Raw genomic sequence first — 25,175 nt, forward strand, 5'->3', positions numbered from 1 at the left:
CTAGTGCTACTACTACTGCTACTACTACTACTACTACTACTACTACTACTAATAATAATAATAATAATAATAATAATAATAATAATAATAATAATACAATGCATTTATTTCTATAGTAATACAAATTTTTTTTATTAATTGTTGATAAAAATCAGAAACAACGGTGGTATGAATGAAGACACAATTATAATGGTATATATTTTTTATTGATTTATTTACAAAAGGTCGTGAAAACAGATAAATACATATGTACTTAGCATAGGGTTTACTCTTTTACACATACACAAACAGACACTCTCATTCAAACTCATGCTCAAAATAATACACATATATTATGTACAGTGTGTAATATAGACCATCAGCCAAACATTCACCAGAACCACCACATTCAGAGGAAATGAAGGACTGAATGTCGAGGGCTGGGCTGGGCCTGGATGTGATGGGAAATATAAAAGTGATTCATCTGTGACAAATAAAGGTTTAAAACAATTGCGAGCGAAAACACTGGATCATTTGCAATGTAATAAATATAACTGACTTCATATCAATAAACTGTTAACTTCTTTACCTTCATAATGCAACACAAGGATGAGATTACACTTTGAACATCTGTTCTGCAATCCCCTCTTCATTCATCTTGTAAAGCGCCCCCACATTATACAAGCTCCAGGTCAGGACACAAGGTGTAAACATTACATGTTGAGAGGATTTTTAGATTTCTGTTTCATCAGAATTATTGGAAAAAAGTGTGACTTTATATTCCAAATTTCTCAGAATCCTTCTGATAAGCCAAGCGCCTCATGCCTCCGCTGTGTCTGCGACGTGCTCTGTGTCCTCCTTAGTGTCCGAACACTCAGACGGGATGAAGCAGCCTGAGTCTCTGGGACAGTCGCTGTCTTCCTCCTGCTGGCCGTGGGAAGATCTGTGCTCCTCTGCATTGCTCGTATCATCACCTGCAGCCGCAAAGAAAATCAAATGTAATTAAAAAAAATAAAATAAAAAATGTGTTGAGAGATAAGGTGCTTCTGCCTACATAGAGGAAGATAACATCTGTGGCAAGTCAGTGGAAACTGATCGTGAATCTCTAATATTTCTTTTGATCTACTTCTGCTACAGGAACATGTTTCTTCATGAGTCAAATGTGCCTGCGAGAGCAGTGGTAGCTTTTTTTGATAGGCAAACGAATGCATCAGATCCCCGTCTCTTTTCTTTTTTCCCCCTCTACAAGCAGGGAGCATTCCTCAGTTCTGTGGTTTGTCAGAAGCTCCTAATCCCCCTGACCACAGCCCTAACCTAATGGAGCGCAGCTTGATTAAATTAGTGCCGTCTCATCCACGTCAACAGGCTTGGCAGCGTCGCTGCTGCAGCGGCTGCCATCTGTTGCGGCTCACGCCATCACCCAAACAAATAAACAACAATCAGTGGCTTCTCAATCACATTTTCTCTGAGTTGCCGGATGCAGCACAACCCCCACTAGTGGATGTCGCAGTTCTCTGAATCGCAAGCGAGTGCAAGTTTTGTTCTCATTCAGAGCTACGTGATAATCAGCCCTCCTGCTTAGAGATCTCAGATTACAAGAATGCCTTCTGTCCTGGTGAGCGCTTTCTGTTTGACTGACAGGAAATCACTGGTGAGCCATAAGTGCATAGTGGCACGCAGGCAGAAGCAGGTTTCAGCTACAGGTTAAAAAAACAAAAAACCTTATTGTTTCAGTTCTTATCCTGAAACAGTTTCTAAGGTAATGAGAACGTCTCTGCAATGGCTAAAATAGATCAGTCTAGTGCTGATTCTTTAGATTGGGTTGTATTGAGAGGACGACTGCTCAGGATGCGGCTGACCTTCTACGTAGCAGAAGTCGGCGGCAGCGAGCAGCTTCCGCCTGTGCTCGGGGTCCTTGACGTTCAGCTCTATCAGGTGTTTGTCCTGCAGGTGCAGCAGGTCCTCCACTGTCTGGTAGCCATTCAGCAACAGGGCAGAGGCGTATTCCTGAAGCAAAACAATTCATTAGAGGGATTATTTTTTAAAGTGAGGTTAAGTTATACGTTGCTTCCATCTCACAGCAGACAATATCTCTCTTTGCATATTTAGTGCAAATCCAGAAGGCTCCAGATAATGGCTAGTTTGAGACGGTTAAACTTCTAATATAAGGATCTCTAATCTCAAAAACCTCCCAGCTTCATGTGCGATAACTGTTTATAAGCCTCTAAACCTTCATCGTGTTTGAAATGGATAATTATTGACAGAGATTTACAGAGAAGTCCACAGGTTTATAGACTTCTCTACAGTACAGAATAACTGAGACTGTTAGCAAGCAGGCAGCTAGCATTGACCAAAAGCAGACGTATGCTGTCTAAAATCAGCTACCATCACAAAAATTTCCCACTTATTTTCATCACAGTTAGTTGTTATTCACACAGGAAATGAAGGATGGAGACGTGCAACACCACTGATCTCACTGTCAAGCACATTCTGAGAACTGAACATGAAAAGTATTTCTGGTCTCTCAAGAAAGTAGGTCAAAGTGAAAATAAATAAACTAAATTTCTCTTAAAGCACCATATATATTTATAAAAAAAAATTTGTGTAAAGACTGATTGCATGCTCTGTTCCCCTGTTCTCAGTTTGTGGAAAGTCACTGTGAATGATTTGTGGTGTCTAGAAATTATTTTCAAGTTCATCTCTCAGAATGTGTTTCTCATAGGAAGATCATTGGTGTTATTCTGACCCACCCATTATAAATGTGTCTTTGGTCTAAAGTAGGGTTCTGCAACTTCATTCCTCAGGTGCCACTGTCTCAAAACGTCTGTATTCATTTCTGCTTCAACACACCTGAACCAAACCAAAAGGCTGAGTTACCTCTTTTGGGATATCAGAAAGTTTGGCAACGGCCTGGCTATTGATTCAGCAGTGTTGGAACATGGATGCATCCAAAAGTTCCCAAACAGTGGCACTTGACAATTTGAGTTGCAGACCCCCTCATCTAAAGGTTCATAAAGTTGCAGGTCAATATTCAGCATTCATTGTTCTTAGGTAGAATTAATAGCTAAAGCTAGATAACAGCTACGTTGTTTTATTCCTGACTTTTCATCAGACATGTGTAAATGCCTGTAGACTCTGTAAATAACTGTCTAGTGTAAACATGACAAAGACATGAAGGTTCATAAAATAATGTAAAGTAATGATGTTCTTAGGGTTGGAGTTGTTTATTATGGTGGAAGTGTGTTTTGATCTCAGCCTTTCTCAGAGTTGATTTATGATTCAATCTCAGGGTCAAAGAAATCTGGAATTATATTTAATGAAGAGGCCAACAACATTTTACTGAATTAAGTGCTATGAAAGTTACTAAGCAGGAATTACGAGATCAAGTTTTGAATCTGATTGATCACTGAAAAGCTTAAATTTCTAACTTGACAAAAATGCCTTGATTTCTCCTGGATCCTGTCCTCACCTCCAGATTCAGCCGCTCCAGTAACTCCAGCAGCGTTTTGGGTCGTGGCCTCTTGCACAGCTTCTGCTGCCTGATCTTTGGACTTTCCTCCTCTTCTTCTTTCTCCTTCTCCTCTGCCAAAACATCCACGTAGATAAACTTAAAGTTGCCGACTTTGTTGTTGAGCATGCCGGTCCAGATGCCCATCGGAGGCTTCCTGATGATGTGGATGATGTCACCAACCTACAAAATCCAATTAAAGGTTGAAAAGTTATTTTCTGTCCAAGTCTCCATTACTAGCAGGACAAGTTTTGCTGGAAGTTACCTTCAGTTTCAGTGAGTCTGTGTCATAAGGACTGGGAACGAAATCGGTGTGGACCCGAGCCCGGCCACAGAACTGACCCTGGTAGGAGCCATCCTCCTCCAGCTTCAGGCTGTCTCTCTGACTGGAACCGTTGGACTCGCTGGTGACTCCACCTGAACCGGCAAACCAATGATAAATACACAGTTCCGGTTCTTAACACTTCACTGTGCATGGATCGGATGTAAACACTCACTGGAGGAGCTCTGGCCGCTGTACAGACTCTCCAAGGAGTTGCTCGTCTTTGCAGAGCTTTTCTCAACTGCTGGGCTGCTCTCTGTCTCTGCTTCTGGGTCTTTGTCTGTGTCGTCCCCCTGGATCACATAAAATGGCAAAAAAAAAAATATTAATCAACAAGGACATGAGAGTAAGCTACAACATACAGGGTCAAGTAAAGACGGAGATGCTAAAATTTCAAAGTTTAGCATCTCTGAATCTCTGAATCTGTGCGACAGCAAAGTATGAAACTGCAGAAAGATGTTTTTTTTTAATTCTGTACAGGTCAAAGTATAAAGCAGAATTGCATTGTTGCTCAGGCCAGCGTCCTGCGTGAGGATGTGGGTTTGTGTTAGATGAATGTGATAAAGGAAGAGCACAGGGCTGCAGTAAATGCTGTGACAGGTACAAAGGGGGGTTTTTGGTTATCTGTGTCAGCTGAAGTGCTTGTCATGCAAAGTGAAGAGATTTATCCCGGTTAGTGAAGAAAGCATCTTAAAAAAAAGACTCACCGTTTCCTCTGAAAGAGACTTGGCGTGCTTTTTGCCCATCTTTCTCCTCATGGTCAGCGAGATCTCCTTCATCTTTTTGCCGAATCCAGCTGATCTACCGGGATCTGGACTGTCGCACTCTTCTCTGAGCTGAAGAGATTAATGGTGGACAGAAAAAAAAGGTGGAATTAAGTAAACCACTTGTTTTTCTGCTCCATAAATTTCAGCTAAAAGCCCATTTCAATGCACATTTTCAAAGTTGTGCAAATATGAGCACTCTAGCGTATCCACAAGACAAAGGTTTTGGTGTTATATTATACAACATGGAATTGATGTTTGTTATAAAACACGAATGCACAAAAAAACAAGCTTGTCCACCAACCATAGTTGTCCCATTTTCCTCTATTTTGGCTTGTGATGAGTGATGTCTGAGACCCTCAAACCTGCCGAAGCTTGTGGAACGCTAAAAGAGACAAAAAAAAAGTACGTCCTCTTACTTTACTTGAACAGTTTGTGGGTAAATTTCCTGCCACTGTCTACTAACAAAAGACTGAGGAATCTGGGTTATTTTATGGCAAAGACACAAAAACATCTGTTCTTTTGCAAATAACATGAGTAAAATTTACCTTTTTTAATCATTTCCATTTGTCTACATGTTTCCATGAAGCAGCGCTGGCAGATTTAAACGACACTACTATGTCCGCACAGAACTAGACGTGAACTCACAGCTTGCTTTTCTCTGGCACTCCCAATTTTTCATAAAACTAAAAGTCATCATAATCTCTCCCAAACCTAACCCCTCTCCCCAACACACACACACACTCACACACATCATCCCCTGTGCAGAGCACCAAAAATAATTATATAAATGATTAATCCTGTGGAAATCCTGGTTAAATATGAGCTCTATGCTCCTAGACAGCCGTCGGGGAGATTGAGTTAATGTAGCAGAAACTGCTTAGATTTGTGCGGCTCTCTGCCAGCGATTATATGAACAGAACATTTGTTTTCACTCTCATTTTTAATTCCAGTGTTTGGATGAATCTATTTACATTTTTTATTTTTTTTTTTTGCATACTTTTAGCTATAAAACAGGGGCAATTTCATGTAATTTACAGTTTGATTCATTAGGACAAGAATAACATGATACAAAGTTAATTAAAAGGATTAAATTGTTCCACCAGCATTAGTTATGTTTAGTTTTTTTAACCTACCTTCGGTTTGTTGCTCCTTGTTTTGTCTGACACATTAGACGCTGCTCTTTGTAACATTTTCAGCTATATGAATTTTCTTGCTGTTTTGGCCAGTTGCTGCTCTTTTCTTGCCTCTCCCTCACTGATCTGACAGTGATGTGTTAACTTAACGCTCAGGCTGACTGTCTGATGAGCTGACTGGGCCACTTCCTCACAAAACACAGGATGTGAGGCAACTGACTGTGTTTCTTGCTGCAGTATTGCTTTGAAAGGGAAAAACACAAATGCTTAAGTGTGCATTTTGTGGCCTTCTTGAAAAAAAAAAAAAAGAAAAAAAAAAACCCACTTTCAGCCACTTCCAGGAACGGCTCAGTTTGGGGTTTCTAATTGCAGTGTTTGTTTTTTATATATATTTTTTTCGATATTATCTCGGGCAACTTAATGAGAATGCGCTTGCGTCACGTCAGCTACCGATGTTGTGTTGCTGTGGTTAATCCACAGAGTTGGGCCAGTAATTTCGCTAAGTAAATGTCAGTCACGTAACCACTGTTGGTCATGTTGTGGTATAATGCGATTATTCCCTCGCTGCCAATAAATCCCAACCAGTCTCATTTCAGCCAAAAAAATAAAATAAAAATACAACAGAAAATGTGTAATAATGATTTTTTTCTCCTAAAGAAATTAATTTTTTAAAAATAGCAATGGGGAAGTGGATGATGGTAAATGATGCTGGAGTAATCAGTCATTTCTTAACGTGGGGTGAGAAATTTAGAGGAAGCGCTTAGGTATGACACAGAAAACAGCTCAAAGTGGCAACTTTGCTGTGTCGAAACGCTTTCCGGTTTCTCTGGGTTACCGATTTTAAAGCAAGCTGCATATCCTACCTTGAAAAAAAAAAAGATTACACATGCAATCCTGATTTTAGTTCAAAATAATAAAATAACCAGACTGAGAGAACCTTCCTGGAGAACGTGATCACTCCGATGCAATCATGTGGGGATTTGTTGCCGCGGTTATGCCACAGCTGGTTTCATTTGGTTACTTGCACAAAAGAATTCAACAGACAAAACCTCTGAATAATCCCGCTGCAATTCAATCAACCATGAACTCCTGGCTATTCAGATTAAGGTTTCTAATCTATGACTTCCCAGACTCCTGGCTCTGGGGTGAGACGGTTGTTCATCTTAGTTCGAGAAGGAAAACTTCTGTTTTGGAGAGGAGTGCGTTATATTGTTGTTCACTTAGTTTTTAGCTAGGTGCTCCCACACCTTTCTGCAATCCAAACATGTTTCCAGATCTTTAGTACACACAAGTAAGAGTATAATAATTCACCATGAATTCATTGTTACACTAGTAACAACGATGTAAATATGGAAGCTCAGAAAAAATGTGACCTTTTAGCAAATTTATGGTAAAACATTTCATCATTTTCAAAACCTGCCAAAACATTACATCTGAAAGAGCATCGGAGCAAAGCCATTTTTTTCTGCCACATCCCAATAAGAATGAAAGCCATCACAAAAATAGATTTTTTGTTTTAACCTTTAAGCCTAATGTTGTCTTAGCTCCATCTGTTACTAAGAACCAGTGTCCCTGCTGCTCCATAGGCAGCTCTAAATCTCTATGTAAGACCATTTTTTCATCTTTGATTGTTTCTCCCTCAATATGTTAAGCTTTGACTACTGCTCTGTGTGACACATGCTGGATCCTGCACGTGCTCTCTGACCAGCAGCGAGGGTTGTGCTCTGAGAAATGCCAACTGTTCACCAGGGCAATGCCCCCTGGCTCTGTCTAGACTATTGTAAGGTATTAACAGCAAGTAATCACTATTACAATAGAAAAATACACAGTTAATGCTCAATTCAGAATGGATTAATTTCCTATATGGTAACCTGGAGTGAATATACTGAACTCTAATAGCATTCGATGATTCTTTTCACATTTTGTGATGTTTCAGTCTCAAAATTGTATGTATTTCACTGGGATTTTATGAGATGAAGACAACGCAGCACATAGTTTTGAAGGAGAATGAAAGACAGTCTGGTTGTCAACTCCTGTGTTCTACAGCATGATGCTGCTACCACCTTGTTTCATTGTTGGGATGTTCAGATGTGCAGTGTTTGGTGTCAATACACACTTTGTTTTGTATGTTGACCAAAAAAAGCTAAATATTTCCTTAACCTGACCAAAAGAAATTCTCCCATTTTTTTAATGTGTCCCTTTTGTGGTTTGTAAAAAAAAACTGCAAAGAGGAAATCTTAGAGTTTTCTTTAGAGTATTTCATCCCATTTTACCTGTGGATCTTTGCACATCCATGCTCTGCTTGCACTCCTATCATTCAGTGAGAACACCCATCTGTCCATTTGTGCCAAACTTCACATTTTTTGATAATATCACAATATTGTTTAATGACCTAAATCTGCTTAAACAACTTTATTCCTGACATTTCTGCTGTGATCCTTGGTCTTAGTGATGCAGTTTATTTCATGTTCTCCAACAAACCTTGACAGCTGGATTTGCACTGAGCTGAAAATACACACAGCAGCTCTCTAGTTACTAATTATTTGAATTGTGAAGTCAACTATTGCTTTGGATTTTACCTGGGAGTTTCAGTGGACAGGGAGTAAAATACAGAAGGATAAAACTAGTTTTCTTAAAAAAAGAAATACTTGAACAGTTTTGCATCATTTTCCTTCCCCATCACAATTATTTACTACTTGGTTTTGTCTATTCCCAATAACATACACTGATGTTTTTCTCATCTAAAGAAATATCAGACTTTAAGTTGTTTGCATGATTTCAAGATGTTGAAGTATTCCTGTTTTTGTTTGTTTGTTTGTTTGTTTTCTTATGTGTGGAAAATCTTCTGCTCTACAGCACATCACACACTACTATTATGACGTATTTGACTGGTCCTAGGTATTCTGCTGGATAGGGTTAGGGTTAACCTAACCCTCCAAACAAAAAGCCCCCAATGGATGGTAGCAGCTACCTCTTCTGGTCAGTTCTGGATTATGTTAAGGCAGAGAGCAGGAAGTGGTCTATAATCTGCGCAGAAACTGTGGCAAACCATCATATGTGGCTACGTCCTTCTGCATATTTTGGTCAATATTTAAAGGACCTTTTTTTATTGTATTTTTTTAAAGCTTATTGAAGAACATAATTCATTGCTTACATTTGGCTCTGACAGATCCACCTCCGTGACAGACCGTGGCACCTTTGGTTGAAGCTGACAGCTCCTTTTTAGGCTTCCATTCTGGTCCATCACTGCTTGTTGCTTCCCATCCCACTCCTTTCCATGCAGGGCGGCAAATTCTTGGGGGAGCATGCGGTACTCCGTGAGGGGCCGGCAGCAGGTGTGCTCTATGGTCCCCCAGGCGGGGCTGCTGTCTCCTGGGTTGCTCCAGCGTTGGTGGTGGGTTGGTGTTGCTCCTCCAGGTAGGCTGACCATGTCCATACAGCGGCCAGGGTTTGAGTTGTCCGGGGTGGGGAGAGTGGAGGATTTTCCCAGCCACAACCTCCTATCCGGTCTAGATGTGTATGGCACGTCCAAATACTGTGGTTCCAAGAGTGGGCTCATTATGTTTGGTGGGGAACTCACTGGAAAAGGAGGCGAGCCAAAGAAAAACCCAAGAACATTTGTGGAAAAAAAAAAAGTATGATAAAGAACGAGGTGCACCACAGACTCGTCAGCACAAAGTTAAGGAGAAGTTTATCACAGGGTTAGGTTATAAATACACCAGCCTTTTTTTTTTTTGACACGACACATGTGACACATCTGCAAAACTCCCAAAAAATACATGGCCGTCCACCTGAGGAGACCAGGCATCTAAGAAGAGCATTAATCAGAGAAGGTGTTAAAATACCTTAGTGTAACTCCGGAGGAGCTGCAGAGATTCAAAGTCAAGGTTCATGATTTTATGCAAGTCACAAATATCAGTTGTGCACTGCAGAAGTTTTGCCTCAAAGTAAAACTGTCAAGAGGAAACTCATTGTTTAGTCAAAGGCATAAGAAGTCCCTCTCACAGTTTACCAAACTGTTTCATTGGACAAAGCAAACAAGTGACATAATGTGTCCTGTCAGATGACACCTCATGTGGGGGACGACTCCATAACCACAGCATCCCTAAAGTGAAACATGGCAGTGGCAGCATCATGGTGTGGAACGCTTTTCTTTAGCAGGGATGGAGAAGCTGAGCAAAGCTGACTGGAAAATGGATGGAGCTAAATATAGAACAATAGTGGAAGAAAGGTCTTTCCTCCATGAGCAACAGAGGAAAACTATTGATGAAAACACATTTTTATGCTACACTTAGATGCTTGAGAAACTCTAAGCTTGAGTTGCTTTCCAAAGAAGACTGAACATAAGGCTTTGTCCCTAGATTAATTGAGCTGCTTTGCTGCAATTATGGCTGCAAAATACTTGCAGCCATAATTGCAGTAGAGGGTGTCTGAAAAAAATGCACGCCAGTTTTCTAAGATTTAAAAAAAGGAAGCGTCTCTGTTGTGCCACTATTTAGTGTTGGTCTATTGCAATATAGAAAAGTTAAATGGGAATAAAAACTGTGATAGCATACTCTGTATCAGATAAGTTAAAGGTTTCTGGAAATATGTCAGAGGGGAGACTCAGGAGGACGGCTTCATATCCTCAAGCAACATCAAACAGAGAAAAGGAGGAAATGTGGCAATGGTCAGTTGGATGAGTCAGTTTTTGCTGTGCTTTTGCTGGATGACTCCTTCTCCACTGAAAATGTGGTAACATGTTAAAAGTCATGAACTCAAGTGACCCCGCTTGCACTCACATGTTCCTGCATCTCAAATTTTAGCAAAGAAGCTGAGTCATACAGGAATTTAGGACAATTTAGTCTATGGAGAACACACAGAGAGAAAACCCTTTAGTAAGTATTTTTTTCTACACTGTCTCACCTCTGTTGTTGTGACTTTTCTTGGACACATCTTTCCCACTCCTTCCTCCTGGTTTCTTTCCGTTCTTTTGGTTCTTTTTGGGAGCAGATTTGGGTTCTGTTATCACTCCGTTGCTATGAACACTCTGAAATGACAGAACAATCACAATCTACACCCATTGCCTTCAACGTCCCACCTTGTCTTTTTGTTCACGAGGCAGTGTTTGCGCTCTCAGCAAAAACAGCAAATTCTAAGTCAGTCTTTGTGTGTTGCTGTTACATAAACAGTAGCATCGGAGCGCTATCAGTGCAGCCAGGCAGCCTCTTAGTGATGCACTGAAAACAGCATCTGATCCAGCCCTGGCAGGATCTGCTTTGTTTGCCCCTATGATGGGCCTTAATCAGACTGGACACTGTCGGTGACCTTGTATGAGGTCTTTAAACCTTCACCACCCCCACACACATCACTACAACGAGTCCAAGTCATTACAGTGAGAGCAGTACTTCCATTAGTACTATTAAAACCTGATCAGCCTCAGAAAATTGACTCACAAACAGATGGAAGTCCCTGTTAATGCGAATTGAACTGGTTTTTGGTTTCACACTCAGTCCCAGCAGCCGAAGCGACACGTCACACAGCAGGCTGACACGAGGTCGGTGAAGATCTGTGATTAATTACTGCTGTATCAGCATCGACAGAGCTTTCTCTGCTCACCTGATTTGTTTGTTGTTTCTCTTTTTTCTTTGTGCCGTTATGATGTCCTCCTTTTCCTCCCTTTTTGTCTGTTCGGTGCTTAGGCTTTCTCATCTCTAGAAAAAACAAAATGTTTTGAGTTCACTTCAGGAGGTGAAAAGATGCAAAACTGAAAAGAAAAGTTTCTAAAACTTCAGAAAGACACACAATCACTGGAGTTCAGCTGTAATGCCAGTTCTGTGTCAGTAGGTGGTGAAAATATAAGCATTAACAGCATACAGGTTCAAAAAAGAAGAACTGGAACCTTGGCCACTTTTTGGATTTGGGAAGCACGTAACTCTCAGGTTAGGTTCTAGTTGCAAGATGGAAGATTGTTTTTCATTTACTTCTTCTGCACTCATAATGCATTGTCAGGAAAGACACTGAAAATGATTAAATCTGACCAACCAGGGTATTACAAATCAAGAAACCACAGACTTAAGTTTTGGTACACTACGAAAAACTTAATGTATTGTGTGTCTGTTTAGCATCTTTCTAAGTAATTTGTTACACATAAACAAACATGAATATAACAGTAAAAGTCTATTATAATTTGCTACAAATAGTAGACAGAGTTAACAGAAATTGTTTTGTTTTGTGTTCATGATTTCTGAAAGCCAACATCTAGCTTTCAGTCCGGATGAATGCTGCGGTGCACCTTGGATGAGCTTAACCTACATTTTATTTTTACCTTCGTTGTGATTGTTGGTGATGTGGATTAAATCTTCTCGGCTCCTGGTGCACTGCCACGCTGCATTACAGCTGGGGTTATCTGAGGCAGACAGAGGCAAAGTCCAGGGATTTGATGTGAAAAGTGAGTCTGCGTCAGCCTGACTCAACTACAACCAGTTACAACTCTGCATTGTACGGTTTCAGCTTGGACAAAAGACACCAATGTGTTAAACCCAGTCACACTTTTCCACACCCCTGGTAAAGACAGGTCAGAGGCCTTAAAAGAAACAATTTTTTTATTCCAACAGAATAATCTTACAAATTTTTTTATTCCAATCTTAAATTTGATTACATTAATGTAGTCTGCAAAGAAATCTCAGAGAAGAAATAATTGTGTTTTAATAAAGCCGCAGTATGGTTCTGATTGGTAACCCTGCTATCAATACTTTACATGCCCTCTAGTACAGATATGACAGTACTTAGTCTTCTCCTATCACATTTCTTTAATCCGAAGCCCAAAGAGCCCTACTTTAATAATCTCTTGAGAGATGTGGTCCTCTTTTATGCTCTATTCTTTTCAGCCCACATCACAGCTTTTCCGTAGGATTTAGGTCTGGAGACTGAAATAGCCATCCAGTCTTAGCCTATTTTCAGCTTTCTGTCCTAGTGTTTTAAAAAGCTCAGGATGATCTGAACTCTAACAAGGATCCCTGGACCTGTGGGAGACAAAGAGGCCCACAGCATCACAGATCAACGCCGTATTTAACAGTGGACATAAAGCAATTCTTATATTCATACTTTCTTTCACTCCGGACACTGCAAAGTTAAATCTTGGTCTCATCTGATCAAATTACACACTTCCAGTGGCATTTAAGCAAATTTGACACCTTTGCCATATAAAATTGTTTTCTTTCCTTCAAGCATTTCAAACAACCGGTTAGCACGTACGTAACGTCTAATAGTTTGATAGTGTTTCATAAACGCTCAAGAAAGCTCTCTGCTACCGTTTAGACCTCTGTGCATGTTGGACAGTGGGTCCTCATACAGCCTCGTTTGTCACTATTTTTTAAATGTTTTAACTGTTACTCTGACAGCAGATATGAGCAGTAGTGTTATATTGTGCCATCATTTAAAAAAAAAAAGATTTTTGTGGAACTAATCGTAGTTATTTCCAGTGTTCTGACAGGAAATGGTCGTGGGGGGAGGAAACATGCAGAAAAAGTTCAGAAATCTGATAATAATATTAACCTCTGTACATGGACGGCATATTTCACCTTCCCCCGACAGTCACATCTGCCTCTCTCCTCCTACGCTAGGACTAGGACTGTGGGAGGGTTATCATATGCTGTTTCTTTCTTGCATGGTATGTTCTCTTATCTTTCCCATCTTAAAAAGTAGCAAAGCAAAATAGGCCTCTGCGTCACATTATTTTTATACCGCAGCAAAACAGGAAGCAATAGATTACAAATTAAAGCTTCCTAGATAATCTGATCAAGATAAAGCACCAAATGGGTTTCTTGCCAGCCCTCAAATTGATCAGTACTCACCCAGTGTTTCATTGTCTGACAGGGACTTTGATATGTGTGTCCTGAAAGGAAAGAACACAGAATATTATGCACGTCAACTCAGAGGATTTTTGCAATATCTTTACATTACATTGCTCACCCATGTAAATACAAAAACAACGAGCTTAGAAGCGGCGTCACCAGAGGGAATGTTTGTGTTTGTTTCAGATGTTGAACTGAATATGCTTTCAGAGAGACGGCACTGTGAGAACAGAGTAAACCAGAGCCAAAGAAGAAAAGGTAATGTGGCAACCGGGACCTTGAATCCGCTTAGTTCAACTGGCCCAAAGCCCCATAATCTACCTCCTGCTGGCAAGACAATCTGCAGGACCTTTCTTCTATAAAAAAAGGCAAAACCTTCCTGTGAAGCTGAATAGAAAAAAATTTAAAAATATTAAGCTTCCAACTGTGCCGTCAATCCCTCATGTTACAGTGGGACTATGCTTCAAATGGAGAGAATGAAGTGATGGAGAGGAGGAACCCTGCTGAGGATCTGATCTGTTTTTGCTACACAGAGGATTTACAGAATTAAGTCCTCAGTGAAAATAAACAGGGAGCATCTCAAGCCCTATTATTTCTTAATGAGAAGGCCCTTTCACTTGCAGGGAGGGCCTTTTTGGACTGACTGACATGTGCATTCAAAAAGACTAGTGGAGTATAATTGATGTCATTGCAGGATTGCATAAGTTTTAATCCAATTACATTCAGCATGTATCTTGGAATGACATAAATGTTATAAATAAAATTCAAGATATTAAAAAAAGCATGTAACGTGCTTATTTTGATGAGTTTACCTTCTATTCCTTTTGTTGGAGTTGACCCCATGTGTCTGCGGCATATCCTGAACGAAAAAGGAAAGCTTCAGTGTTTAAAAGTTACTTTTCAACAAAAAACTTTAAGAAGTTTGTACTGATTTTGTCAATGAATTATTCTCCACACAGTCTGTAAGGATCAGTTCATGGACATGAGGAGTGCTTGATTTACAAGCTTAATTTACACATTAAAAAGGATCTGACCTCTGTAGCAGATGTCAGGATATGTTAGTCATTTCATAACCAGCTTTATTTCATTGAAACATCGTGGGACTTTACAAAGGCCAGTAATTCACAGATTTAACTGCAACCCTGGCCAACTGCGTCCACCAGTCCTGCTGCAGACACGTTTGAGGCCTCAGTGAAAAATGTCCCCGCTCACCATGGATATAGACCTTCCAGAGCCTCTCCACCTCGTGTTGTCATCCAGCAGCACTGCTGGACTGCAGGAGCGGCTGCAGGAGCGACTGGACGAGCGGCTGGGGATGGGCGGGGCCGGGCCATCGGTTGAGCTCTGCACCGCCTCGTACAGGCTGTCCATAGACCCCTCCTGATGGCAGGTGGGCATATAAGAGAAGAAAGCATTTAGACTGTGGAATCTGATACATTTCTGGTTTTGCTTTTTAAAAGCTTGTAATGGATGACTTGAAAATCAAATCAAATCACATTTTATTGTCCCCGAAGGACTCAGGAGCTGTAACAATAACTGCCTTGGCAGTACTACACACAATGCAGCATAAACCAGTAACTCTACAGTGTTGTTAACCCCTCATTCACAGCGGAATAAAACTCACCTGGATGACAGCGCCAAGCCATTGCATCACCACCAACTTATTTTCCCATTTCATCCCAGTCTCCTTCCATTCAAGGAAACTATTTTGAGTTCATGTATTGAACCTTTAGCACTTTTTTTCCCCCTGAGATGATGATCTCTAATCCAGACAACATAATTCTCTGACTGATTGAAAATATTTGAATTCAAACTTGTATTTTTTGTGACTTGGAGCAGGTCATAGAAACTCATCAGTTGTCAAAGTGGTGACAAACAAAGTGACCCCACAACAGGAACAATGGAATTTACAAAACATCTGATGACAGACAGTTCTTTTTTATGCCCCAGAAAGTTGACTATAGAACAAACAAAAGTGCAAAAGTACAAAACAGTCTGAAACCTTGATGAAAGGTTGGGTTTGACAATGGAGCATCATCCAAAACGTGCACAGCTCTTCTGCTGAAAGCACCAAACTACTTACCTCTATGCTGTTCTCTCTAACTGAAACTGTCAGTGTGACAGTAATAATTTAATTGTTCTAATTACTTTTCTATTGTTAATCAAATGGGAGTATCAATCAATCAATGCTGTATTTACCTTCTGACATATGACTGAATAAAATTGTTTTCTGCTGTTTCAGTAGGTGTGTTGAAATACTGAAAAAAAGCCTATTCTGGTATTGGGTAAGTTTTATTTTTAGGTCTGCATTTGATTCCTGTGAGGGTGTGTGGCTGTCATTTACTTACTTTTTAACAATTCCATTGCCAAAAAGTAAGTTTATCATCATCAGAGTAAATATCAAAAACCTTGTGAATGAATTCTAAGTCCTTTTATGCACTTTTATGTACCATGTAGCTCAGGCTCCAGGGATCCACTGCTGATTTTTTATGCCTTTGATGGCAGATTACCAACTCTAAAAACTAAAATTGACTACACACATACACCCACAAGAGTTATAAATTTAAATAATCCATAAGGTGAGAACATGACAAACAAAATATGCATTTCAAATTCATGCATTAAAATGCCTGAGGATGCGATACATATGAAAATATGCTTATCAATAATAAATGCAGGGAAGGATTGACTTTCCTCCAAGCAGATTTCAGATGGATTATAATTTGCTGGCCATGTTTGGATTCCTTCTAGGAACAAATATCTAATGCTGTTTTTCAGCTTGTCCTGTCTGCACAGTGATTTTGTATTAGTGGAATAGAAACATCGACTGTTTTGTTTACATTTTTGAGGTTGTTTTTTTTTTCTGTGTCCTAAACTTTGTTTCGGTTTCCCTTTTACATGCATTACACTTTAGTGACAAAAAGAACAGATCAATCAGTGCAAGTCTTTCATCAGTTTGCACCATGACAGCTGGACAGCCGCGGAGATTGGATGATGAATGTGCTTTAACTAGAGAAAGATTTCTTGGTGTTTTCTCTCTCCTTTAAGAGCCACACATAAAGACCTCACCTAGATACACAAACACGGGGTTGTGTGTTCGTGCAAACATGTAATATTTCATTTGTAAAGAACAATGAAGACACCTGCTGGGAGTAAGCCAAAGGAAACAAATGAGCTTACAGTGGTACTTAAAACATCTCAAACAGCCAAGCCTAGGACTCAGCAGAAAAAGAAACTGACTTCAGACTTTTGTATTTACTGCAACTTGATCACCTCTACCTGCAAATGAAAACCAGGACAGTTTTGTTGTCTTTAGTCACTGTTGGATCCCTTAACAGGTCTAGCTCTGGTGAAAGTTCACCATTAATCGCGCATTGCCTCTGCATAAAGTTTTAACAGAGGAGTTTGGTTTACAGACGTTCTTGTTCTTTATTCCCCAACCTCCCAGTTGCAGCACAACTTTTGCACATGACACGTCTCTGAGCACAATATACACACAGAAAGTAAGAAGAGAGTCTTACCAGTGAAAAGCAGAAAAGGTTCATATTGGCTGTAACGTGTCCTGTGTGCTTCAGGGAGTCAAATGGAGCAGAAACAGCCTGCTGACAGACAGCCAGAGGCTGAGAGACACAACAGCTCAGAGTGAGCCCAGCCCGGGTCGCCTGCTGTCTTCACAGATTAATACCATGGAGAAATCCCTGCTCTAATCCAATAGATGGACCACCAGTACTCTATCAGCTACAGCAGAACACACTCATGACAACAAGCCCCCCCAACCCTTGCTACTGCTGGGGCAACAGATTAGGTCTTTGTTTAAAATCTTTTACCATTCATTCACCTTTTTACATCTGGTTATATTATAGGAAGTAGAGGCAGCCATTTTCTTCTTAAATCCATCATTTATTTTGCTGTTTACCACTGCCACAGGCGCTACAGCATGTACAGTTATTAAATTAATCACTCAATGATTGATTCATGCTTTCTAATAAATAAAACTGGAACTATTTTTCAAACTTTAATCAAAAATCAAACCTATTTCCATGCAAAAAATAGTCTCGCTTAGAAAATACTGCACGCATTTTCGAAGTGATGTTCTGATTAGTTCAGCCTTCTGCACATTTGCATTTGGAAAATGCTTTTAAATTAAATTTAAAATTTTTGCTAACTACATGTTTTAAAATCAAAGTAAAAACAAGTAGTACTGCAATGATCAATAAGTTAAATGTTATTTTAGCAGCAATACAAACAATGTTGTTTCATGCTGCTTTACACGTTTTAATGCAGTTATGTAAAAGCTGTGAATCTGTGACATACTTTAGGTTTTCATACCATGAGAATCTCGGTCTGACCCACGTCTTTGTGCAATAGTGAAAAGTGACACTGGGGTATAAATATATGACAGTAACGATTGACTTTGTCGCTAAAACTGGGTCTAACATGACTTTGGGCTTTAAACATGATTGTAAAATAAAAGAATAAAATAAATAAAAATACATAATCAATAATTATCAACAGAGATTTCATGCCATTTACAGTACAACAGCTCCATATTGTCAGAACATTTGTGGACTTTTTTTTGATTTCACAGCTTTTTCTACAACTTTTCCTCAGTCCTGTGAGTTATTCTTACCGGGTTTTAGTGTGCGTATTTTAAGAGTGACCAAGCTTGAGTCCACAATGTGGACCTCTACTGTTATTATTTTACTTCAAGAAGTAAACATCTGTGGGACCACTTGGAAAGAATTGACAAGGATTGGTTCTCAAAATCCCTCTCCAGTGCAAAAAGACCAGATGACAACACAGGTGGGTGGGTACTACTAAACTCAAGATATAAATGACTCCCTCTTGCATTAAAATCATGAAAGCCTCCTGTGGCTATAAGGACTGAAGAAATACTTCAGATCAGAAAACGAATACAACAAAACAAAGACAAAATGTATACTTGCTTTGGATTCCAGTACTTAGGATTTTGAGACGACAGACGGAGAGTCGCTTCATAGAGTAATCTAAAAAATTAATACACCCTTCAGTCTGGAAGGTTCATCAAACAAATGAGTGAAATGTTCAATCACTGTATTTAGCCTGGATTATTAGAAGGTTATTACATAAACAGTGTTACACAATCAAGGCTCTTACCGGCAAATTAAATTACCAAATAATTTTAACTCCAAAATCTCTCTCAGATAACTGCGGTTCACCAGACAAAACCGATATGTGCTCACATTTGTTCCACATAAAGAACATTTGAATGTTTTTAAGGCTTAAACACATCTTTAACAGAAAAAAAAAAAAAAAACGTAATGGGGTCGATGAACACAAATTTGTTTTATAACTGCATAGGAATTGTATACCTGCCTGAGACTGATGTGCTTTTATTTGCCCTGAACGTGAACTTTACAGAACCATTATGTTTACATTTATTAGTTACAGCTGTCAGATGAAGAGATTGTCAAAGAAAGAAATGAAAGAAAAACGTGTAGAATGAAAAACATGCACTTGAATTCCCAAGTAAATATACCAGTATATCCAGTCAGACCAGCAGATAGCATAATAAAATACGTGGACTAATAATAAAAGCATGCACTTGCAGGAAAACCATTCGTCTTTGACAAACACACGCTCCTCTTTTTATCGTGTGTCACAATCTTTAAAAAAAGAACAAGAACACCCTGAGCTACAGAGCACGTTTGTTTGCACCTTCTCAGCCTCAGCTCTTTCCTGTGTGGGCAGCCCATGTGGGTAATACATTTTCCCCGACTTTAACTTGTGGCTCAGTGTAGCTACTGACTTCCTCAGAAAACACAATAATTCCCTTACACAATGGAAAGAAATGCTGAGGTTTGAATTGTAGCTCACTCTGTTTGTTTTGTCAAACTGAGATGGTGATGGCTTCCAGTCATTGGACCTGCTTTTTGTTCAGGAGAAGGTTGCAGTATGAGTTCCTTGCTTGGCATCATATGCATTGTATGGGTTCTACCCTTAATCCATCACCTCTGGAGAAAACATCTGGAGCGATTAATAAGCATGACCTATATTTTCACAAAGATATGGCACACTATCATACAACTTAAGCCTCTTTAATTTAGTATTAGTATTCAGCTTCCTAAGCGTTTGGTATCTACATCTTAATATTTCTGGACTTGCATATAGAGGTGATTAACTTAACTTTAAGAGAAAGAGCTTGCAGGATCACTTGTAGTTGCAATGTCACTTAGAGTATATGCAAAGGCATTCAATTTGCTGAGTGAAACTCTGCTTTGCAGTTTTGATTTACAGGAAGCAGAGCTGTACAGAACAGGGTGTGAAAACACCTTGAACACAAAGAACAATGTGGGAATGCTGCCAGGCAAGAGCTTACCAGTGCTGGTTGATGATTTCTGGGAAGGTTTGTCTCCATTGAGTAAAGCTTAAAGTAAAATGAAAGATTTAATGACTCGTAAGGGGGGATGACACCATAAATACATGAGCAGAGCTATTCATTAAACTCTTAGAGGCAAACAATGCCTCTAAGAGTCCCAAGCTTCTCTGTATGCTTTTACCTTTTTCTATGATGAAAAGAGCAAATGTGATGGTTTTTCAAGTTTGAATTGACTTCAGATTAGAGACAGACTGTGACCCATATAGCTCCAGCCCGTCCCAGTGAAGCGCTAAGTGACATCATGACAGGATTAAGAGAGTATGAGTGAGTGGCTGGTCTGCCTTTTCACACTCGCTGTTGCTCAGTTTTCTTGGTTTTCTGGAGAAAATGAATGAGGCTGAAAGTTTTGTGGTCAACATTTGTGTATTTTTATTTAAAAGCAGAAACAAGGACTGAAAATAAATCACAGAAGATTCTGATATGTAAAATCATCTTATTTGGCGGTAGAATTTATATAATTTCCTTCATCATTGCGCTTTCTAGTAACAGGGGAGTAAAAGCAGACGGACACTTCAGCTCTAGCAGAGGTCCTCTTGGCAGCAGATTGTGAAGAAGTCCTCAGCACAGAACTCCTCACAGCTTCGAGACAGTGCGTTGCCTGTGAATAAAACCTCCAGTCAATAAAACGTCTATGCCTTGTTGACGCTTGTCTCCTGTGCGTCAAACTGAATTTGAGCAGAACAAGTTCTACCTACCCTTTTTGTAGATTTTGCAGTACTGGCTTGAACTGTGGCACACTGTCTCCGTCTTGCAGATGGTGTCGTTCTCATCCTGGCAGGTGAAGCATTTCAGTGTGAGCACTAGAAAAGAAGAGAGCAAATTCAAAACCAAGACAAAAACAGATTGGTTTTTTTGTTTTTATTGGTGTGAAACATTGATTTATGAGTCACACATTAAATAAAAACACAAACTTCCTGTAAGGATTTAATCTAAGCAACATTTCTGTCTGATTTCATGTCAAAATACTGTATTGAAAGTAAGAGAAGTAGCCTTTGATTACCTTGTGTGCTGCACAGCAGCAGAACCGCCATGGAGAGCAGCAGGACCTTCATGTTGTCGGATGCTTTGTGGAAAAACGTCCTGATGCAGGACTTTTATACTGCCAGTCTACCTCATACCACACCTGTCCTGAGGCATGCACTTCCTTGTAGGTAATATTCCAGTAAATGATCTGCCCTTCTTTCAACGCCTGCAGGTGGATTAAACTGTATTTAACCCTTTCCTGATGGAAATAGCTGCTGTTGATCAGATTAACTGTTGATTTCTCTAATAATCTATGATATTATCTCCTATCTATCACACTCAGAATTTGATAAAAGCTGAATTCCAGGGTTTCAGTGCAAAAGTTTTTTTTTTTGTTTTTTTTATAAACATTTTAGGTGTATGCCAGACCTGGGTGACTCAACAAGAAAATTTTCCAGATTTTACATTGTCTGCTTGAGTGCTGCTTTTTCATAAAGCTTTTGATGTATAAATGCGTGATGTATTGTGTGACATTTGTGCAAAACTGACTGTTATGTCACACCATGGCCAGGTTAGAAACTATGAACATCAGCATGTGAACATGGTGAACTTTTCAATGTTGTCTGGCTGACTTAATTGAAAACATGAATAAGTCGGGCAGGATTTCTTTGTATTCTGATGTGGGAGTGAGATGTAAATACTTTCACTTCTACCGCTGGTACTGATGATGAGTCATATTTAAAACTCAGAGTGGCTGCTCATCCTGTTTGCTTTAGCTCGGCCATATGTTTTTGTTATTCCTTCTCAATTTGTTGACCTGTGATCAACATTTTTGCCTTTTTATTTCACGTGAACACTGAGCGGTAGCCGCCTGAGGCCAGCTTGTTGAACAAGGAACTTTAGGTTAACAAAGGAGGCATTTAAGGTTCCTTGTCATAATTCAGAAAGTAAAGTTCTTGGAAGAAATTGTATTTTTATTAAATCAATGTATATTTACATATAAAATTGACAGTTTGACTGGGTTAGAATATCCAAATTCATGTTCGAGCCCCAGATAAGATGACTCTCTTACAGTGGTGTGGAAAACAATTTGCCCTGTAATTTTTTCAGTGTTTCAGAACATCAAACCAATTTGAATATTAATCAAAAACAGCACAAAATACAGTTTTTAAAGAGTGGTGTTTGTTATTAAGCGGTAACAAAATCCAAACGTACATGACACTGTGCTTTCAAGATGGAGTCTTGACAATGGACAGCAGAATTGTGCACTCTGATAAAAGCATATTTTCATTGTTGAGAGGAAGGATGGATAACATACACCAAAGCCACTCTGGTAGAAATCTTGTTTGGGAGGATGTATGTACTGTAACACATCATTCTGTATATCTAATAGATACAAAAACACTATTTAAAATATGGATGCAATTTCTTTATTATGTGTGTTGCTTGAAAAACAAGATGGCTTATATTCAGCTACGAGTATCTAACCTAACATTCTGACAACAATGAAGAACTAGAGACTTCATACAAGATGAGTTACTACATATGAAGAGCATTGTTAAGAACATGGAAAATAGGTGTAATAGGTAGAATAGAAACAACAGAAATTCAAGGAATGTAGATATGGCAATCTGTGGAAAATGAACACATAAAGTGGCCTAACTAAATCATAGAATCCTAAATATTATGAACAGGACAAAATGACTTGACAAAACCAAAACCATCACAAACCCTCAGGATGCCACGTCACCGTAAATAAACAAATTCTGTCTGCCACATTTAAAGCAGAAGCTGATGAATGAGTTATCACACAAAAATGTGTCTACTGCACACAGAAAATCTCAACCAGTTTCACATTGCTTCACGTTACCTTTAGTCAGGATCAGGGAGTGGCAATACAATAGCAATGATGCTGAAAGTACAAGATTTAACCGTGTTAAATGTTATTACAGTTTCAACATGTGAACCTGATGATGACTATTTGTTTTATCTCATAAAACGTCAAAGCAACATATTTTGTGATTTGTATGAGTTTTAAAAACACACAGAAAGCAACTGAATCACAGAGAAGAGTTTCTAACCATTTATTCTGTTGGTAGATGTGAAACATATCCAGAAATAAAAGAACAGATTGCTTTGGAATAGTTTCATAATAAATTAAAAAATGGAATAATAATAGGTTTACATTTGCAATTATATATCTTTTTAACATAGGTGTACCCCAAGGCTCAGTTCTTGCTACACAACTTTTTAGTTCATGTAAATATTTAACTCGTTGTGGAGCTCAGATTCTTAATGTGAATGGAAACTGAATCTAGTTTAAATTAAAAAATCCCAGTAAAGATTCTGCCTTGCAGAACCAACCTGTCCACCAGTGAAATCTGAAGCCTGACTGAAAAACAGTATTGTAAGATGTCATACACTGTTAAATTGTTTTGAAATGTCGATTCTTAAAGACTGTTGCACTTTTACTGAGTTTTGTATTTTAAACTTAGAACTTTAAACATGAACTCCATCTTCTTCTTATTTAAACCTAACCAAAAGTAAAAACTGGGGATGGGCGTTACAAACTACTCTACGCCATACTTCCTAAACTGCATACCCACTAATTGTCCCAGTACAAATAGTTGTTCAAGTTTTAGAAAAGAGCTTTTGAAGACAATAAAGCGTTGAATTACAGGAAACATTACCCCAAGTTTTGAATGGTTCTATTGTCATTCAGAACAATCTAAAACTGTTTCAAGGTACTTCTACTCTGATTGTGTCTTTCCCCACTGAGTGTTGAAATAAAACTTGGATCAGTTCAATTCCAAGCATAAAAATATATATTTAAGTGAAACTTAAGTGTAGATTAAAAACTTTATAGATGTGTCTTGATCTGGTGTCAGAGGACACAAAACTGAAAGCAAAACATGTTAAAAATAGAAAATGGAGAACAAAAGAAAAGAAAACAACCAGGAACCGGTTTCGTTACTTATGAGAAACTTACTGCAATCTTAAAGTAATAAAAGTGATTTACATCTGTAAAAGTTAAATGTGAGGCATCCACAAATATTTGAAGAATTCAATCATTAGGTAATTAATAAGAATTTGACTAGAGGCTGACAGACAATATGATACTGACTAAAAAAAAATAACAGCACATGTCTAAAGTCATATGATGAGGAACTGTGTGTTATTTAAAGGAGCAGTCTGCCAAAATAGAGACACCCTAGAATCAACCACAGCTCACCCTGTACAAGCTGCTCTATTCTTCTAAACACACACATCCATTTTATTTTACTCCTTTTTCTCTTTAAAAACATCATTTTGAAGACATATCTCCATAACGCAAAATAACTTGTAAAGTTTATAAATTTCAGTTATTCTATTCAAAAGGTGAAACTCTGATGAACAAGTAAAATCTTCCAAGATTCAACAGAATCAAAACTATGAATAAACAGGAACAGAGTGGACTGAAAAACCATAAATGTGATGCAGCAGGCAGGACTCAGGAAAACATGGACAGAGAAGAGGAGAACCAGGAAACTGGGTGAATAACAGAAGAATCCAGCAGGGAGTGACAGAGAATGACGCCGAGTTTGATTACTTGATAAAGAACAGGACAAGACACAAATGTTTTGTTCTTGTGGTGGTCAGAAAGGTCAAAGGCACAAAATGATAGCCTCATTCCTGTCCGACTGCTCCAGGTCAGCCATGGCTAGTAGCTTGCCATCATTAGAGTGTGAATGTGCCCTTACAGGTCACAATTTGATATAAAGGATATTACAAATAAAATCTATCATTAGTGTTAGATGGTTTTCTTTAAGGGATGTGTTTTTGCCCTCCTGGAAAGTTTCCTCATTCATTCATTGGAGAACAGATTTATTGTTGAGGTCAGGATGAGAATGCATTTGGTCATCAGAGCAAAATGAGGAAAATGAGGTCAATCGCTTTCTTATTGCAGCTGTATCAACTAAGTGTTCACCAGCAAATAGCTCAGATTCTTAAAGTGATTGAAAATGAATCTTGTTCCCAATGTATGTTGAAATTAAAAATATATAAATAAAGACATGGTTCTGTCCTCCACAACTCACATGTCAACCAGTTAAATCTGACCTCTGAGTGATGATATAATTATGCTCAAATATATATTTTAGTAGAGATTATAGTTGTTTTTCTGCTCTGATGAACAACTGACCTGTCCATAGCCCCTCTGTGACCCTAGGCCTAAGAGTGTATAGAAAATGCATGGCTGGATTATACTGACA

At 38.9% G+C, this 25,175-nt stretch overlaps 1 protein-coding gene across 1 annotated transcript; it reads right to left on the reverse strand.

Annotated features, from left to right (window-relative positions):
* Positions 1–184: 184 nt before the first annotated feature.
* Positions 185–17,197, reverse strand: samsn1a (SAM domain, SH3 domain and nuclear localisation signals 1a). Its single transcript, XM_008426008.2, has 15 exons — positions 17,066–17,197; positions 14,757–14,924; positions 14,357–14,403; positions 13,545–13,585; positions 12,017–12,097; positions 11,308–11,402; positions 10,615–10,738; positions 8,864–9,288; positions 4,878–4,958; positions 4,517–4,645; positions 3,985–4,102; positions 3,753–3,904; positions 3,449–3,670; positions 1,839–1,986; positions 185–953 (listed from the first exon to the last, which is right to left on the reverse strand). The coding sequence occupies exons 1-15, from the start codon at positions 17,087–17,089 to the stop codon at positions 799–801; spliced, it is 2,010 nt and encodes a 669-aa protein (XP_008424230.1). The 5' UTR covers positions 17,090–17,197; the 3' UTR covers positions 185–798.
* Positions 17,198–25,175: the final 7,978 nt, after the last annotated feature.

The sequence above is a fragment of the Poecilia reticulata genome, linkage group LG13 (assembly GCF_000633615.1).
Source record: "Poecilia reticulata strain Guanapo linkage group LG13, Guppy_female_1.0+MT, whole genome shotgun sequence".
Lineage (NCBI taxonomy): Eukaryota > Metazoa > Chordata > Actinopteri > Cyprinodontiformes > Poeciliidae > Poecilia > Poecilia reticulata.

Bases quoted from the DNA above. Each gene is read 5' to 3' on its own strand.
- samsn1a (XM_008426008.2), bottom strand. From the start codon at position 17,089: ATGAACCTTTTCTGCTTTTCACTG. The intron at 14,404-14,756 runs GTGAGCGGGGAC...TTTTTCGTTCAG, and splicing joins CTGGAAGGTCTATATCCATG to GATATGCCGCAGACACATGG. The intron at 3,671-3,752 runs GTAACTTCCAGC...TGGATTTTGTAG, and splicing joins CAGACTCACTGAAACTGAAG to GTTGGTGACATCATCCACAT.